At 42.5% G+C, this 23,782-nt stretch overlaps 1 protein-coding gene across 1 annotated transcript in view; it reads left to right on the top strand.

Annotated features, from left to right (window-relative positions):
* The window catches only part of rnf11a (ring finger protein 11a), a 33,785-nt gene extending 10,115 nt beyond the window's left edge, over window positions 1-23,670 (top strand). Inside the window, exon 3 of the mRNA XM_058380991.1 lies at window positions 19,512-23,670. Coding sequence (XP_058236974.1) covers window positions 19,512-19,683 — 172 coding nt within the window. The 3' untranslated portion in view covers window positions 19,684-23,670. The remainder of the gene's footprint in view (window positions 1-19,511) is intronic.
* The last annotated feature ends 112 nt before the right edge of the window (window positions 23,671-23,782 follow it).

Here is a 23,782-nt window from a genome sequence, read left to right as displayed (position 1 = left end):
ACAACATCCACAACCACCACCACAATCACAATAACCACAACATCCACAATCACAATAACCACAACATCCACAATCACAATAACCACAACATCCACAACCACCACCACAATCACAATAACCACAACATCCACAACCACAATCACAATAACCACAACATCCACAACCACCACCACAATCACAATAACCACAACATCCACAACCACAATCACAATAACCACAACATCCACAACCACCACAATCACAATAACCACAACATCCACAATCACAATAACCACAACATCCACAACCACCACAATCACAATAACCACAACATCCACAACCACCACCACAATCACAATAACCACAACAACCACAACCACAATCACAATAACCACAACATCCACAACCACCACCACAATCACAATAACCACAACATCCACAACCACCACCACAATCACAATAACCACAACATCCACAACCACCACCACAATCACAATAACCACAACATCCACAACCACCACCACAATCACAATAACCACAACATCCACAACCACCACCACAATCACAATAACCACAACATCCACAACCACCACAATCACAATAACCACAACATCCACAACCACAATCACAATAACCACAACATCCACAACCACCACCACAACCACAACCACCACCACAATCACAACATCCACAACCACAATCACAATAACCACAACATCCACAACCACCACAATCACAATAACCACAACATCCACAACCACCACCACAATAACCACAACATCCACAACCACAATCACAATCACAATAACCACAACATCCACAACCACCACCACAACCACAACATCCACAACCACCACCACAATCACAATAACCACAACATCCACAACCACCACCACAATCACAATAACCACAACATCCACAACCACAATCACAATAACCACAACATCCACAACCACCACAATCACCACAACATCCACAACCACCACCACAATCACAATAACCACAACATCCACAACCACCACCACAATCACAATAACCACAACATCCACAACCACAATCACAATAACCACAACATCCACAACCACCACAATCACCACAACATCCACAACCACCACCACAATCACAATAACCACAACATCCACAACCACAATCACAATAACCACAACATCCACAACCACCACCACAATCACAATAACCACAACATCCACAACCACCACCACAATCACAATAACCACAACATCCACAACCACCACCACAATCACAATAACCACAACATCCACAACCACAATCACAATAACCACAACATCCACAACCACAATCACAATAACCACAACATCCACAACCACCACAATCACAATAACCACAACATCCACAACCACCACCACAATCACAATAACCACAACATCCACAACCACAATCACAATAACCACAACATCCACAACCACCACCACAATAGCCACAACATCCACAACCACCACCACAACCACAACATCCACAACCACCACCACAATCACAATAACCACAACATCCACAATCACAATAACCACAACATCCACAACCACAATCACAATAACCACAACATCCACAACCACCACAATCACAATAACCACAACATCCACAACCACCATAATCACAATAACCACAACATCCACAACCACCACAATCACAATAACCACAACATCCACAACTACCACCACAATCACAATAACCACAACATCCACAACCACCACCACAATCACAATAACCACAACATCCACAACCACCACCACAATCACAATAACCACAACATCCACAACCACCACCACAATCACAATAACCACAACATCCACAACCACCATCACAATCACAATAACCACAACATCCACAACCACCATCACAATCACAATAACCACAACATCCACAACCACCATCACAATCACAATAACCACAACATCCACAACCACCATCACAATCACAATAACCACAACATCCACAACCACAATCACAATAACCACAACATCCACAACCACCACAATCACAATAACCACAACATCCACAACCACAATCACAATAACCACAACATCCACAACCACCACCACAATAACCACAACATCCACAACCACCACCACAACCACAACATCCACAACCACCACCACAATCACAATAACCACAACATCCACAATCACAATAACCACAACATCCACAACCACAATCACAATAACCACAACATCCACAACCACCACAATCACAATAACCACAACATCCACAACCACCACAATCACAATAACCACAACATCCACAACTACCACCACAATCACAATAACCACAACATCCACAACCACCACCACAATCACAATAACCACAACATCCACAACCACCACCACAATCACAATAACCACAACATCCACAACCACCACCACAATCACAATAACCACAACATCCACAACCACCACCACAATCACAATAACCACAACATCCACAACTACCACCACAATCACAATAACCACAACATCCACAACTACCACCACAATCACAATAACCACAACATCCACAACTACCACCACAATCACAATAACCACAACATCCACAACTACCACCACAATCACAATAACCACAACATCCACAACTACCACCACAATCACAATAACCACAACATCCACAACTACCACCACAATCACAATAACCACAACATCCACAATCACAATAACCACAACATCCACAACCACCACAATCACAATAACCACAACATCCACAACCACAACATCCACAACCACCACCACAACCACAACATCCACAACCACAATCACAATAACCACAACATCCACAATCACAATAACCACAACATCCACAACCACCACCACAATCACAATAACCACAACATCCACAACCACCACCATAATCACAATAACCACAACATCCACAACCACAATCACAATAACCACAACATCCACAACCACAATCACAATAACCACAACATCCACAACCACAATCACAATAACCACAACATCCACAACCACAATCACAATAACCACAACATCCACAATCACAATAACCACAACATCCACAATCACAATAACCACAACATCCACAACCACCACAATCACAATAACCACAACATCCACAACCACCACAATCACAATCACCACAACATCCACAACCACCACCACAATCACAATAACCACAACATCCACAACCACAATCACAATAACCACAACATCCACAACCACAATCACAATAACCACAACATCCACAACCACCACAATCACAATAACCACAACATCCACAACCACCACAATCACAATAACCACAACATCCACAACCACCACCAAAATCACAATAACCACAACATCCACAACCACCACCAAAATCACAATAACCACAACATCCACAACCACCACCACAATCACAATAACCACAACATCCACAACCACAATCACAATAACCACAACATCCACAACCACCACAATCACAATAACCACAACATCCACAACCACCACAATCAAAATAACCACAACATCCACAACCACAATCACAATAACCACAACATCCACAATCACAATAACCACAACATCCACAATCACAATAACCACAACATCCACAATCACAATAACCACAACATCCACAACCACCACAGTCACAATAACCACAACATCCACAACCACAATCACAATAACCACAACATCCACAACCACAATCACAATAACCACAACATCCACAACCACCACCACAATCACAATAACCACAACATCCACAATCACAATAACCACAACATCCACAATCACAATAACCACAACATCCACAACCACCACCACAATCACAATAACCACAACATCCACAACCACAATCACAATAACCACAACATCCACAACCACCACCACAATCACAATAACCACAACATCCACAACCACAATCACAATAACCACAACATCCACAACCACCACAATCACAATAACCACAACATCCACAACCACCACCACAATCACAATAACCACAACAACCACAACCACAATCACAATAACCACAACATCCACAACCACCACCACAATCACAATAACCACAACATCCACAACCACCACCACAATCACAATAACCACAACATCCACAACCACCACCACAATCACAATAACCACAACATCCACAACCACCACCACAATCACAATAACCACAACATCCACAACCACCACCACAATCACAATAACCACAACATCCACAACCACCACAATCACAATAACCACAACATCCACAACCACAATCACAATAACCACAACATCCACAACCACCACCACAACCACAACCACCACCACAATCACAACATCCACAACCACAATCACAATAACCACAACATCCACAACCACCACAATCACAATAACCACAACATCCACAACCACCACCACAATAACCACAACATCCACAACCACCACCACAATCACAATAACCACAACAACCACAACCACAATCACAATAACCACAACATCCACAACCACCACCACAATCACAATAACCACAACATCCACAACCACCACCACAATCACAATAACCACAACATCCACAACCACCACCACAATCACAATAACCACAACATCCACAACCACCACCACAATCACAATAACCACAACATCCACAACCACCACAATCACAATAACCACAACATCCACAACTACCACCACAATCACAATAACCACAACATCCACAACCACCACCACAATCACAATAACCACAACATCCACAACCACCACCACAATCACAATAACCACAACATCCACAACCACAATCACAATAACCACAACATCCACAACCACCACAATCACAATAACCACAACATCCACAATCACAATAACCACAACATCCACAACCACCACAATCACAATAACCACAACATCCACAACCACCACCACAATCACAATAACCACAACAACCACAACCACAATCACAATAACCACAACATCCACAACCACCACCACAATCACAATAACCACAACATCCACAACCACCACCACAATCACAATAACCACAACATCCACAACCACCACCACAATCACAATAACCACAACATCCACAACCACCACCACAATCACAATAACCACAACATCCACAACCACCACCACAATCACAATAACCACAACATCCACAACCACCACAATCACAATAACCACAACATCCACAACCACCACCACAATCACAATAACCACAACATCCACAACCACAACCACAATCACAATAACCACAACATCCACAACCACCACCACAATAACCACAACATTCACAACCACCACCACAACCACAACATCCACAACCACCACCACAATCACAATAACCACAACATCCACAACCACAATCACAATAACCACAACATCCACAACCACCACAATCACAATAACCACAACATCCACAACCACCACCACAATAACCACAACATCCACAACCACAATCACAATAACCACAACATCCACAACCACCACCACAACCACAACATCCACAACCACCACCACAATCACAATAACCACAACATCCACAACCACCACCACAATCACAATAACCACAACATCCACAACCACAATCACAATAACCACAACATCCACAACCACCACAATCACCACAACATCCACAACCACCACCACAATCACAATAACCACAACATCCACAATCACAATAACCACAACATCCACAACCACAATCACAATAACCACAACATCCACAACCACAATCACAATAACCACAACATCCACAACCACCACCACAATCACAATAACCACAACATCCACAACCACCACCACAATCACAATAACCACAACATCCACAATCACAATAACCACAACATCCACAACCACCACCACAATCACAATAACCACAACATCTACAACCACCACCACAATCACAATAACCACAACATCTACAACCACCACCACAATCACAATAACCACAACATCCACAACCACCACAATCACAATAACCACAACATCCACAATAACCACAACATCCACAACCACCACAATCACAATAACCACAACATCCACAACCACCACCACAATCACAATAACCACAACATCCACAACCACCACAATCACAATAACCACAACATCCACAACCACCACAATCACAATAACCACAACATCCACAACCACCACAATCACAATAACCACAACATCCACAACCACCACAATCACAATAACCACAACATCCACAACCACAATCACAATAACCACAACATCCACAACCACCACAATCACAATAACCACAACATCCACAACCACCACCACAATAACCACAACATCCACAACCACCACCACAACCACAACATCCACAACCACCACCACAATCACAATAACCACAACATCCACAATCACAATAACCACAACATCCACAACCACAATCACAATAACCACAACATCCACAACCACCACAATCACAATAACCACAACATCCACAACCACCACAATCACAATAACCACAACATCCACAACTACCACCACAATCACAATAACCACAACATCCACAACCACCACCACAATCACAATAACCACAACATCCACAACCACCACCACAATCACAATAACCACAACATCCACAACCACCACCACAATCACAATAACCACAACATCCACAACCACCACCACAATCACAATAACCACAACATCCACAACCACCACCACAATCACAATAACCACAACATCCACAACTACCACCACAATCACAATAACCACAACATCCACAACTACCACCACAATCACAATAACCACAACATCCACAACTACCACCACAATCACAATAACCACAACATCCACAATCACAATAACCACAACATCCACAACCACCACAATCACAATAACCACAACATCCACAACCACAACATCCACAACCACCACCACAACCACAACATCCACAACCACCACCACAATCACAATAACCACAACATCCACAATCACAATAACCACAACATCCACAACCACCACCACAATCACAATAACCACAACATCCACAACCACCACCATAATCACAATAACCACAACATCCACAACCACAATCACAATAACCACAACATCCACAACCACAATCACAATAACCACAACATCCACAACCACAATCACAATAACCACAACATCCACAATCACAATAACCACCACATCCACAACCACCACAATCACAATAACCACAACATCCACAACCACCACAATCACAATCACCACAACATCCACAACCACCACCACAATCACAATAACCACAACATCCACAACCACAATCACAATAACCACAACATCCACAACCACAATCACAATAACCACAACATCCACAACCACCACAATCACAATAACCACAACATCCACAACCACCACAATCACAATAACCACAACATCCACAACCACCACCAAAATCACAATAACCACAACATCCACAACCACCACCACAATCACAATAACCACAACATCCACAACCACAATCACAATAACCACAACATCCACAACCACCACAATCACAATAACCACAACATCCACAACCACCACAATCAAAATAACCACAACATCCACAACCACAATCACAATAACCACAACATCCACAATCACAATAACCACAACATCCACAATCACAATAACCATAACATCCACAATCACAATAACCACAACATCCACAACCACCACAGTCACAATAACCACAACATCCACAACCACAATCACAATAACCACAACATCCACAACCACAATCACAATAACCACAACATCCACAACCACCACCACAATCACAATAACCACAACATCCACAATCACAATAACCACAACATCCACAATCACAATAACCACAACATCCACAACCACCACCACAATCACAATAACCACAACATCCACAACCACAATCACAATAACCACAACATCCACAACCACCACCACAATCACAATAACCACAACATCCACAACCACAATCACAATAACCACAACATCCACAACCACCACAATCACAATAACCACAACATCCACAATCACAATAACCACAACATCCACAACCACCACAATCACAATAACCACAACATCCACAACCACCACCACAATCACAATAACCACAACAACCACAACCACAATCACAATAACCACAACATCCACAACCACCACCACAATCACAATAACCACAACATCCACAACCACCACCACAATCACAATAACCACAACATCCACAACCACCACCACAATCACAATAACCACAACATCCACAACCACCACCACAATCACAATAACCACAACATCCACAACCACCACCACAATCACAATAACCACAACATCCACAACCACCACAATCACAATAACCACAACATCCACAACCACAATCACAATAACCACAACATCCACAACCACCACCACAACCACAACCACCACCACAATCACAACATCCACAACCACAATCACAATAACCACAACATCCACAACCACCACAATCACAATAACCACAACATCCACAACCACCACCACAATAACCACAACATCCACAACCACAATCACAATCACAATAACCACAACATCCACAACCACCACCACAACCACAACATCCACAACCACCACCACAATCACAATAACCACAACATCCACAACCACCACCACAATCACAATAACCACAACATCCACAACCACAATCACAATAACCACAACATCCACAACCACCACAATCACCACAACATCCACAACCACCACCACAATCACAATAACCACAACATCCACAACCACCACCACAATCACAATAACCACAACATCCACAACCACAATCACAATAACCACAACATCCACAACCACCACAATCACCACAACATCCACAACCACCACCACAATCACAATAACCACAACATCCACAACCACAATCACAATAACCACAACATCCACAACTACCACCACAATCACAATAACCACAACATCCACAACCACCACCACAATCACAATAACCACAACATCCACAACCACCACAATCACAATAACCACAACATCCACAACCACAATCACAATAACCACAACATCCACAACCACAATCACAATAACCACAACATCCACAACCACAATCACAATAACCACATCCACAACCACCACCACAATCACAATAACCACAACATCCACAACCACAATCACAATAACCACAACATCCACAACCACCACCACAATAGCCACAACATCCACAACCACCACCACAACCACAACATCCACAACCACCACCACAATCACAATAACCACAACATCCACAATCACAATAACCACAACATCCACAACCACAATCACAATAACCACAACATCCACAACCACCACAATCACAATAACCACAACATCCACAACCACCACAATCACAATAACCACAACATCCACAACCACCACAATCACAATAACCACAACATCCACAACTACCACCACAATCACAATAACCACAACATCCACAACCACCACCACAATCACAATAACCACAACATCCACAACCACCACCACAATCACAATAACCACAACATCCACAACCACCACCACAATCACAATAACCACAACATCCACAACCACCATCACAATCACAATAACCACAACATCCACAACCACCATCACAATCACAATAACCACAACATCCACAACCACCATCACAATCACAATAACCACAACATCCACAACCACCATCACAATCACAATAACCACAACATCCACAACCACAATCACAATAACCACAACATCCACAACCACCACAATCACAATAACCACAACATCCACAACCACAATCACAATAACCACAACATCCACAACCACCACCACAATAACCACAACATCCACAACCACCACCACAACCACAACATCCACAACCACCACCACAATCACAATAACCACAACATCCACAATCACAATAACCACAACATCCACAACCACAATCACAATAACCACAACATCCACAACCACCACAATCACAATAACCACAACATCCACAACCACCACAATCACAATAACCACAACATCCACAACTACCACCACAATCACAATAACCACAACATCCACAACCACCACCACAATCACAATAACCACAACATCCACAACCACCACCACAATCACAATAACCACAACATCCACAACCACCACCACAATCACAATAACCACAACATCCACAACCACCACCACAATCACAATAACCACAACATCCACAACTACCACCACAATCACAATAACCACAACATCCACAACTACCACCACAATCACAATAACCACAACATCCACAACTACCACCACAATCACAATAACCACAACATCCACAACTACCACCACAATCACAATAACCACAACATCCACAACTACCACCACAATCACAATAACCACAACATCCACAACTACCACCACAATCACAATAACCACAACATCCACAATCACAATAACCACAACATCCACAACCACCACAATCACAATAACCACAACATCCACAACCACAACATCCACAACCACCACCACAACCACAACATCCACAACCACAATCACAATAACCACAACATCCACAATCACAATAACCACAACATCCACAACCACCACCACAATCACAATAACCACAACATCCACAACCACCACCATAATCACAATAACCACAACATCCACAACCACAATCACAATAACCACAACATCCACAACCACAATCACAATAACCACAACATCCACAACCACAATCACAATAACCACAACATCCACAACCACAATCACAATAACCACAACATCCACAATCACAATAACCACAACATCCACAATCACAATAACCACAACATCCACAACCACCACAATCACAATAACCACAACATCCACAACCACCACAATCACAATCACCACAACATCCACAACCACCACCACAATCACAATAACCACAACATCCACAACCACAATCACAATAACCACAACATCCACAACCACAATCACAATAACCACAACATCCACAACCACCACAATCACAATAACCACAACATCCACAACCACCACAATCACAATAACCACAACATCCACAACCACCACCAAAATCACAATAACCACAACATCCACAACCACCACCAAAATCACAATAACCACAACATCCACAACCACCACCACAATCACAATAACCACAACATCCACAACCACAATCACAATAACCACAACATCCACAACCACCACAATCACAATAACCACAACATCCACAACCACCACAATCAAAATAACCACAACATCCACAACCACAATCACAATAACCACAACATCCACAATCACAATAACCACAACATCCACAATCACAATAACCACAACATCCACAATCACAATAACCACAACATCCACAACCACCACAGTCACAATAACCACAACATCCACAACCACAATCACAATAACCACAACATCCACAACCACAATCACAATAACCACAACATCCACAACCACCACCACAATCACAATAACCACAACATCCACAATCACAATAACCACAACATCCACAATCACAATAACCACAACATCCACAACCACCACCACAATCACAATAACCACAACATCCACAACCACAATCACAATAACCACAACATCCACAACCACCACCACAATCACAATAACCACAACATCCACAACCACAATCACAATAACCACAACATCCACAACCACCACAATCACAATAACCACAACATCCACAACCACCACCACAATCACAATAACCACAACAACCACAACCACAATCACAATAACCACAACATCCACAACCACCACCACAATCACAATAACCACAACATCCACAACCACCACCACAATCACAATAACCACAACATCCACAACCACCACCACAATCACAATAACCACAACATCCACAACCACCACCACAATCACAATAACCACAACATCCACAACCACCACCACAATCACAATAACCACAACATCCACAACCACCACAATCACAATAACCACAACATCCACAACCACAATCACAATAACCACAACATCCACAACCACCACCACAACCACAACCACCACCACAATCACAACATCCACAACCACAATCACAATAACCACAACATCCACAACCACCACAATCACAATAACCACAACATCCACAACCACCACCACAATAACCACAACATCCACAACCACAATCACAATCACAATAACCACAACATCCACAACCACCACCACAACCACAACATCCACAACCACCACCACAATCACAATAACCACAACATCCACAACCACCACCACAATCACAATAACCACAACATCCACAACCACAATCACAATAACCACAACATCCACAACCACCACAATCACCACAACATCCACAACCACCACCACAATCACAATAACCACAACATCCACAACCACCACCACAATCACAATAACCACAACATCCACAACCACAATCACAATAACCACAACATCCACAACCACCACAATCACCACAACATCCACAACCACCACCACAATCACAATAACCACAACATCCACAACCACAATCACAATAACCACAACATCCACAACCACCACCACAATCACAATAACCACAACATCCACAACCACCACCACAATCACAATAACCACAACATCCACAACCACCACCACAATCACAATAACCACAACATCCACAACCACAATCACAATAACCACAACATCCACAACCACAATCACAATAACCACAACATCCACAACCACCACAATCACAATAACCACAACATCCACAACCACCACCACAATCACAATAACCACAACATCCACAACCACCACCACAATCACAATAACCACAACATCCACAACCACAATCACAATAACCACAACATCCACAACCACCACAATCCAAATAACCACAACATCCACAACCACCACAATCAAAATAACCACAACATCCACAACCACAATCACAATAACCACAACATCCACAATCACAATAACCACAACATCCACAACCACCACCACAATCACAATAACCACAACATCCACAACCACCACCACAATCACAATAACCACAACATCCACAACCACAATCACAATAACCACAACATCCACAACCACCACAATCACCACAACATCCACAACCACCACCACAATCACAATAACCACAACATCCACAACCACCACCACAATCACAATAACCACAACATCCACAACCACAATCACAATAACCACAACATCCACAACCACCACAATCACCACAACATCCACAACCACCACCACAATCACAATAACCACAACATCCACAACCACAATCACAATAACCACAACATCCACAACCACCACCACAATCACAATAACCACAACATCCACAACCACCACCACAATCACAATAACCACAACATCCACAACCACCACCACAATCACAATAACCACAACATCCACAACCACAATCACAATAACCACAACATCCACAACCACAATCACAATAACCACAACATCCACAACCACCACAATCACAATAACCACAACATCCACAACCACCACAATCACAATAACCACAACATCCACAACCACCACCACAATCACAATAACCACAACATCCACAACCACCACAATCACAATAACCACAACATCCACAACCACCACCACAATCACAATAACCACAACATCCACAACCACCACAATCACAATAACCACAACATCCACAACCACCACAATCACAATAACCACAACATCCACAATCACAATAACCACATCCACAACCACCACCACAATCACAACATCCACAACTACCACCACAATCACAACATCCACAACTACCACCACAATCACAATAACCACAACATCCACAACCACCACAATCACAATAACCACAACATCCACAACCACCACCATGACCACAACATCCACAACCACCATCACAATCACAACATCCACAACTACCACCACAATCACAACATCCACAACTACCACCACAATCACAATAACCACAACATCCACAACCACCACCACAATCACAATAACCACAACATCCACAACCACAATCACAATAACCACAACATCCACAACCACCACAATCACAATAACCACAACATCCACAATCACAATAACCACAACATCCACAACTACCACCACAATCACAATAACCACAACATCCACAACCACCACCACAATCACAATAACCACAACAACCACAACCACAATCACAATAACCACAACATCCACAACCACCACCACAATCACAATAACCACAACATCCACAACCACCACCACAATCACAATAACCACAACATCCACAACCACCACCACAATCACAATAACCACAACATCCACAACCACCACCACAATCACAATAACCACAACATCCACAACCACCACCACAATCACAATAACCACAACATCCACAACCACCACCACAATCACAATAACCACAACATCCACAACCACAATCACAATAACCACAACATCCACAACCACCACCACAACCACAACCACCACCACAATCACAATAACCACAACATCCACAACCACCACAATCACAATAACCACAACATCCACAACCACCACCACAATAACCACAACATCCACAACCACAATCACAATCACAATAACCACAACATCCACAACCACCACCACAACCACAACATCCACAACCACCACCACAATCACAATAACCACAACATCCACAACCACCACCACAATCACAATAACCACAACATCCACAACCACAATCACAATAACCACAACATCCACAACCACCACAATCACCACAACATCCACAACCACCACCACAATCACAATAACCACAACATCCACAACCACCACCACAATCACAATAACCACAACATCCACAACCACCACCACAATCACAATAACCACAACATCCACAACCACAATCACAATAACCACAACATCCACAACCACCCCACAATCACCACAACATCCACAACCACCCACACCACAACCACAACATCCACAACCACCACCACAATCACAATAACCACAACATCCACAACCACCACCAATCACAATAACCACAACATCCACAACCACCACAATCACAATAACCACAACATCCACAACCACAATCACAATAACCACAACATCCACAACCACCACCACAATCACAACATCCACAACACCACCACATTCACAATAACCCCAACATCCACAACCACCACCACAATCACAATAACCACAACATCCACAACCACAATCACAATAACCACAACATCCACAACCACCACCACAATCACAATAACCACAACATCCACAACCACAATCACAATAACCACAACATCCACAACCACCACCACCACAATAACCACAACATCCACAACCACCACCACAATCACAATAACCACAACATCCACAACCACCACCACAATCACAATAACCACAACATCCACAACCACAATCACAATAACCACAACATCCACAACCACAATCACAATAACCACAACATCCACAACCACCACAATCACAATAACCACAACATCCACAACCACCACAATCACAATAACCACAACATCCACAACCACCACAATCACAATAACCACAACATCCACAATCACAATAACCACAACATCCACAACCACCACAATCACAATAACCACAACATCCACAACCACCACCACAATCACAATAACCACAACATCCACAACCACCACAATCACAATAACCACAACATCCACAACCACCACAATCACAATAACCACAACATCCACAACCACAATCACAATAACCACAACATCCACAACCACAATCACAATAACCACAACATCCACAACCACCACAATCACAATAACCACAACATCCACAACCACCACAATCACAATAACCACAACATCCACAACCACCACCACAATAACCACAACATCCACAACCACAATCACAATCACAATAACCACAACATCCACAACCACCACCACAACCACAACATCCACAACCACCACCACAATCACAATAACCACAACATCCACAATCACAATAACCACAACATCCACAACCACAATCACAATAACCACAACATCCACAACCACCACAATCACAATAACCACAACATCCACAACCACCACAATCACAATAACCACAACATCCACAACCACCACAATCACAATAACCACAACATCCACAACCACCACAATCACAATAACCACAACATCCACAACCACAATCACAATAACCACAACATCCACAACCACCACAATCACAATAACCACAACATCCACAACCACAATCACAATAACCACAACATCCACAACCACCACCACAATCACAATAACCACAACATCCACAATCACAATAACCACAACATCCACAACCACAATCACAATAACCACAACATCCACAACCACCACAATCACAATAACCACAACATCCACAACCACCACAATCACAATAACCACAACATCCACAACCACCACAATCACAATAACCACAACATCCACAACCACCACAATCACAATAACCACAACATCCACAACCACAATCACAATAACCACAACATCCACAACCACCACAATCACAATAACCACAACATCCACAACCACAATCACAATAACCACAACATCCACAACCACCACCACAATAACCACAACATCCACAACCACCACCACAACCACAACATCCACAACCACCACCACAATCACAATAACCACAACATCCACAATCACAATAACCACAACATCCACAACCACAATCACAATAACCACAACATCCACAACCACCACAATCACAATAACCACAACATCCACAACCACCACAATCACAATAACCACAACATCCACAATCACAATAACCACAACATCCACAACCACCACAATCACAATAACCACAACATCCACAACTACCACCACAATCACAATAACCACAACATCCACAACCACCACCACAATCACAATAACCACAACATCCACAACCACCACCACAATCACAATAACCACAACATCCACAACTACCACCACAATCACAATAACCACAACATCCACAACCACCACCACAATCACAATAACCACAACATCCACAACCACCATCACAATCACAATAACCACAACATCCACAACCACCACCACAATCACAATAACCACAACATCCACAACCACCACCACAATAACCACAACATCCACAACCACAACCACAACATCCACAACCACCACCACAATCACAATAACCACAACATCCACAACCACCACAATCACAATAACCACAACATCCACAACCACCACAATCACAATAACCACATCCACAACCACCACAATCACAATAACCACAACATCCACAACCACCACCACAATCACAATAACCACAACATCCACAATCACAATAACCACAACATCCACAACCACAATCACAATAACCACAACATCCACAACCACCACAATCACAATAACCACAACATCCACAACCACCACAATCACAATAACCACAACATCCACAACCACCACCACAATAACCACAACATCCACAACCACCACCACAACCACAACATCCACAACCACCACCACAATCACAATAACCACAACATCCACAATCACAATAACCACAACATCCACAACCACAATCACAATAACCACAACATCCACAACCACAATCACAATAACCACAACATCCACAACCACCACAATCACAATAACCACAACATCCACAACCACCACAATCACAATAACCACAACATCCACAACTACCACCACAATCACAATAACCACAACATCCACAACCACCACAATCACAATAACCACAACATCCACAATCACAATAACCACAACATCCACAACCACCACAATCACAATAACCACAACATCCACAACCACCACCACAATAACCACAACATCCACAACCACCACAATCACAATAACCACAACATCCACAACTACCACCACAATCACAATAACCACAACATCCACAACCACCACCACAATCACAATAACCACAACATCCACAACTACCACCACAATCACAATAACCACAACATCCACAACCACCATCACAATCACAATAACCACAACATCCACAACCACCATCACAATCACAATAACCACAACATCCACAACCACCATCACAATCACAATAACCACAACATCCACAACCATCACAATAACCACAACATCCACAACCACCACAATCACAATAACCACAACATCCACAACCACCACCACAATCACAATAACCACAACATCCACAACCACCACCACAATCACAATAACCACAACATCCACAACCACCACCACAATCACAATAACCACAACATCCACAACCACCACAATCACAATAACCACAACATCCACAACCACCACAATCACAATAACCACAACATCCACAACCACCACCACAATCACAATAACCACAACATCCACAACCACCATCACAATCACAATAACCACAACATCCACAACCACCACCACAATCACAATAACCACAACATCCACAACTACCACCACAATCACAATAACCACAACATCCACAACTACCACCACAATCACAATAACCACAACATCCACAACCACCACCACAATCACAATAACCACAACATCCACAACTACCACCACAATCACAATAACCACAACATCCACAACCACCACCACAATCACAATAACCACAACATCCACAACTACCACCACAATCACAATAACCACAACATCCACAACCACCATCACAATCACAATAACCACAACATCCACAACCATCACAATAACCACAACATCCACAACCACCACAATCACAATAACCACAACATCCACAACCACCACCACAATCACAATAACCACAACATCCACAACTACCACCACAATCACAATAACCACAACATCCACAACTACCACCACAATCACAATAACCACAACATCCACAACCACCACCACAATCACAATAACCACAACATCCACAACTACCACCACAATCACAATAACCACAACATCCACAACCACCACCACAATCACAATAACCACAACATCCACAACTACCACCACAATCACAATAACCACAACATCCACAACCACCATCACAATCACAATAACCACAACATCCACAACCATCACAATAACCACAACATCCACAACCACCACAATCACAATAACCACAACATCCACAACCACCACCACAATCACAATAACCACAACATCCACAACCACCACCACAATCACAATAACCACAACATCCACAACTACCACCACAATCACAATAACCACAACATCCACAACTACCACCACAATCACAATAACCACAACATCCACAACCACAATCACAATCACAATAACCACAACATCCACAACCACCATCACAATCACAATAACCACAACATCCACAACCATCACAATAACCACAACATCCACAACCACCACAATCACAATAACCACAACATCCACAACCACCACCACAATCACAATAACCACAACATCCACAACTACCACCACAATCACAATAACCACAACATCCACAACTACCACCACAATCACAATAACCACAACATCCACAATCACAATAACCACAACATCCACAACCACCACAATCACAATAACCACAACATCCACAACCACCGAAGCATCCACTACACCCACTGGGACCACCACCCAGACCACCAACATGACCACACACAACCAATTCATGATGCATCATCCTTCTGTATCCTTCTGAATTGTAACCTGTGTCTGTGTCTGTCTGTCTGTCTGTCTGTCTGTCTTCTCCCAGGTGTGTGATCTGCATGCTGGACTTTGAGTACGGAGACCCGATCCGGTTCCTGCCGTGCATGCACATCTACCACGTGGACTGTATCGACGCGTGGCTCATGCGCTCCTTCACCTGTCCCTCCTGCATGGAGCCGGTGGACGCGGCGCTGCTCTCCTCCTACGAGACCAACTGAGCCGCGCTCGCTACCACCAAGACACGCCAGCACCTGGAACATGCCAGTCGAGTCAGCCGGGGGGTCACGGGGGTGTGTGTGTGTGTGTGTGTGTGTGTGTGTGTGATTCAGTGTGTGTGTGTGTGTACGAGCAAATGAGTGTTGATTAGAGGAACCGCTGACCAGACTGGCCATAGGGACGAACGCAGAATCATTACTTGGCCCGAATCTTTACATTTAAATGTGGTTGACATAAAAGCGATCACGTTATTTTAGTCGTTTTCTTTCCAAAAAAAATGTGCAATACACACGAGGGGTAAGAAGGCCGCCCCGTGTCTTGATCGAGCCTCTCCTCACGCTAAGATCGCCGTGGCTCGCGGCTCTGAAGGTCCTGCTGAAGCACAGCGCTCTTTAATCAGACTGAAAATGTGAGAAGCGAAAGTGCCATGTCTGACATGTCTGTCTAATCTCGAACCCCAGCGCACTCTTCACTTAGACCTGCTGTCTTTCTTTCTGTTTGTTGTTGTTGTTTAATAGAAACAGCACGATGCACAGATTGAGGTTTTTCCTTAATCCTGCTTTAAAGCACCTCGTTAACTTTGGCTGAAATAAAAATATAAGCTGAAATAAAAATATACGAATAGAAAACACTTCAAGTTTATAATTAAACCTATAATTTCATATTAATGTAGAAAAAAACTGTGATATTGTAAAATGTCATGTAGTTCAGGTGTCTCATTTTTTTTTATTCATTCCAGGCTTTCCTTTACAGTTATATTTCTGTCCCTGAAATTGGCTCTGCCCCCTTCCCCATAGAGAACTGCTCAGCACCTTGGCTCCACCCTTTTTCCCCCCTCAGCACCAGAGGTGAACTATGCGACTATGGGAAGAAAATAGTCGTGTTTGTGTTGTTGTTGTTGTTGTTGTTGTTGTAAAATCACCTCACGTGCAGCAGAGGACGCTGAAAACTTTAAGACCGCACCTTTAAAATACTGCACCATGTAAATAGGGGCTTGTCTCGTAAGACGCGTTGCCAGATTGGGCAAAAGATCGCTCTTTTAAATGTTCGTTCTGGTGCGTCCTTGCTGTGGATTTTTCTAGCAACTCCTCAATACACTCATGGAGCAGATCATCATGTTTAGACACCGACGTTCGTCATTGTCGTGTCTTGGTTTCTGTTTTGTCGTGGAACTCCGTTCCTGTGCTGCTGTTTTAGTTCTTTCGCTCTTTGTAGGGTTGCCAGATGTTTTGTTTTTTTCCGTAACCGTAATAAAAATGTAAAAATAAATAAAACCAGAATCGCATCTCTAGTCCGAAATCTTCTTCGAAAAATATTTGCGAACTATTTTCTGCCTTATATAATCACTGTACTGTACATAAAGCTCTTAATCCACTTGGCTGTGAACTTTCACCTTCAGTCGTGTGTGTGTGTGTGTGTGTGTGTGTGAGCGTTACACCGAGAAAGAAGAAAAAACAACAGATGATACAGTCATGTTTATGCACCTTTCTGAATTTGTGTCAAGAGAACTGAAGCTTTAACTTTTTTGGTTTTGGTTTAAAGAGAGAAAAAATGAACTGAAAAATTCACGTGTCATAAAGCGCCTCTGGGTGTTTCATACGGATCGATGTGAGGTCTTTTCGGTCTGTCGGCAGAAAAAGAAGTACAGATCCCTCACCCGTCCTGTTCTCCGTCACCCTGTGAGACGTCTGTGCTGAAAGAAAAAGAATAAATTTGTATTTTTTTTTCCTGACTTGTTGAGCTGAAATGAATGAGGCTCATTGTGCTGCTCTGTGATGAAATAGAAGCTCTAATGTATAATAGAGAGCAGAATGCTTCACATGCTATGTACTCTTTTTTACACATGACCCTGTGTCATTTATGTCCTTTATGTCATTTATGTCCTTTTAAAGAAGACAAAACAAAAACACCATTTGGACGTCAGATTGTTTTGTTTTCGTTAAGCATTTTGTTTATGATCTTAACTGATGCCGTTATCAAATGCTGCGTTCAGATTTTTCTGACAGAAATAGTTTTGTTCTTTCTCACGTTATTGATAAAGTCAACTTCTATTTGTTTAGAGATCTCAGACTTGTACACTATATTGCCAAACATTTAGGGACACCCCTCCAAACCGTTGTTTCAGGGGTTGTTCCTCTCACTTAGTTCCAGTGAAAGGAACTCTTCATGAACTCCTCATGCTTCAGCTTCATACCAAGACATTTTGGACAGTTTCATGCTTTGTGGGAACAGTTTGGGGATGACCACTTCCTGTTCCAACATGATTCCAAAATGTCTTGGTATGAAGCTGAAGCATTAAGAGTTCCTTTCACTGGAACTAAGAGGCCGAGCTCAACCCCTGAAAAACAACACCTGAATTCAGGTGTTGGGAGGGGTGTCCCAATACTTTTGGCAACAGCGTGTCAGTCTCGCTTGAGAAACCGGTGTTTATTTTCAGTTTTTTAATGATCGCACATGATTGTGTTGTCATGATAAAAAAAAAAAACAGCTACATTTTTGTAGGGTGGGAGGTGTTGAAATGGTTACAGGTTGGTTTTGTTGTGTTGAGAAAATGTTTGGTTTGTTCAATATCTCCAAAGTGTTGATTGAAAAGCAATGCTTTGGGGTCTTTTGTTTGGAGAAGGTTTGGTTCTTTCAAGATCTCAGATCTTAGATCGTTGTGGGGAAAAAATTCTGTTTCATTTTTCCGAGATCTCAGACTGTTGTCTCGTTTTCTTAAAATTCTCTTGTTTTCTTTCGGGAAAATCTCAGACAATTTGTTCTCTATGGAAGATATTATTAATTTTGTGATCTTGAGTTGGAAGGGTAATATTGGCAAGATCTCAGATCAGCATTTTGTTTATAAAGACCTGGAAGATGAGGTTTAGTTCTTTCAAGGTCTCTGATTGTTGCGTATATTTTCGTTCAGGATTTCAACTTTGCAGAGATTTAATATCTCATTTGTTTGGTTCTGTTGAAGATCCCAGATTGTCGTTCTCAGATATTGTGGCTTTATCTCCTCGTTATCATCTTGGTGATGGCTTGAAATCAGTCACGAGTAAGTTGTTAGCGCAGGAGAAGTAACAGATATGTGAATCATTTTTAGAGCTGGTATCGTACAGAACTAATCTCTTACAACTTAGAAATACAAACAAACACACAGGATCAGATCCTGAGTTCAGCCTCTGAGGCGAAAATGCTGACACCGATCGTTTTCCGAAAGCTAGCGTCCACGGATCTGATTCTGTCTCGGACACGATCGGAGCAGATGATGATTGCGAATGGCCGAAACAGGAATATGTCCGATTTGCCTAAAGACTGATTTTATTTTATTATATATATATTTTTAGGGCGCTTATACTACATTTCATCTGAAGTTGAAATCTGTTTAGAAAATGTAGCTTGTGTTCAGACTTTTCTCTCTTTTTCTCTTTTTTTTTGGCGCAAAATGACAAAATAGTGAGCTTAATGAACTCATGTGAAGTACAATCATCTTTGTTTTTGTTTTTTGTTTGTTTTAGATAGAATATATGACATGGTTTGATGCCAAGTTTGCTTCAGTAATGTGTAGTTCTGAATCTGGGCTGCTAGATAAGGATTTCAAGTGTGTGTGTGTGTGTGTGTGTGTGTGTGTGTGTGTTTTGTACATGTGCAGTAATGGCACAGCTTTTAGGAATATGTAAAGATGGTGATGATGTCGATGATGATAAATGAATAAACAAGAAAGTAAATAAATAAATAACAATTCTTCCAGATCTTTAATTTTTTCGACTTTATTCATGACTTTGTGTGTTTGTATTTATATTGTTTTCAAATCGATCACATTTTTCTGGAATATTCTCGTACACCTCGCTCTCAAACCGTTTGGTTTCGTCCGAAATGGTTGAGTCATGGGTTATGTCCCAAATTGTGTCCCCTCGTTTAAAGAAGTACACTAGAAAGGCTTTGAAAGACGTTACTATACGACCTACGTAGTGTATGTCAGTAGGGAGGAGGAAGCCGTTTCGGATGCAGCCATCGACTTTGTCCCGTGCACTTCCCGTGGTAACTAAGCGCCGTCGGGCGCCATGTTGGATCTAACATTCAGTACACTCGCTATTGAGGCTTGAACGTAAAATGGAG

The sequence above is a fragment of the Hemibagrus wyckioides genome, linkage group LG26 (assembly GCF_019097595.1).
Source record: "Hemibagrus wyckioides isolate EC202008001 linkage group LG26, SWU_Hwy_1.0, whole genome shotgun sequence".
Lineage (NCBI taxonomy): Eukaryota > Metazoa > Chordata > Actinopteri > Siluriformes > Bagridae > Hemibagrus > Hemibagrus wyckioides.
This window is presented reverse-complemented; position numbering and strand designations above follow the sequence as displayed.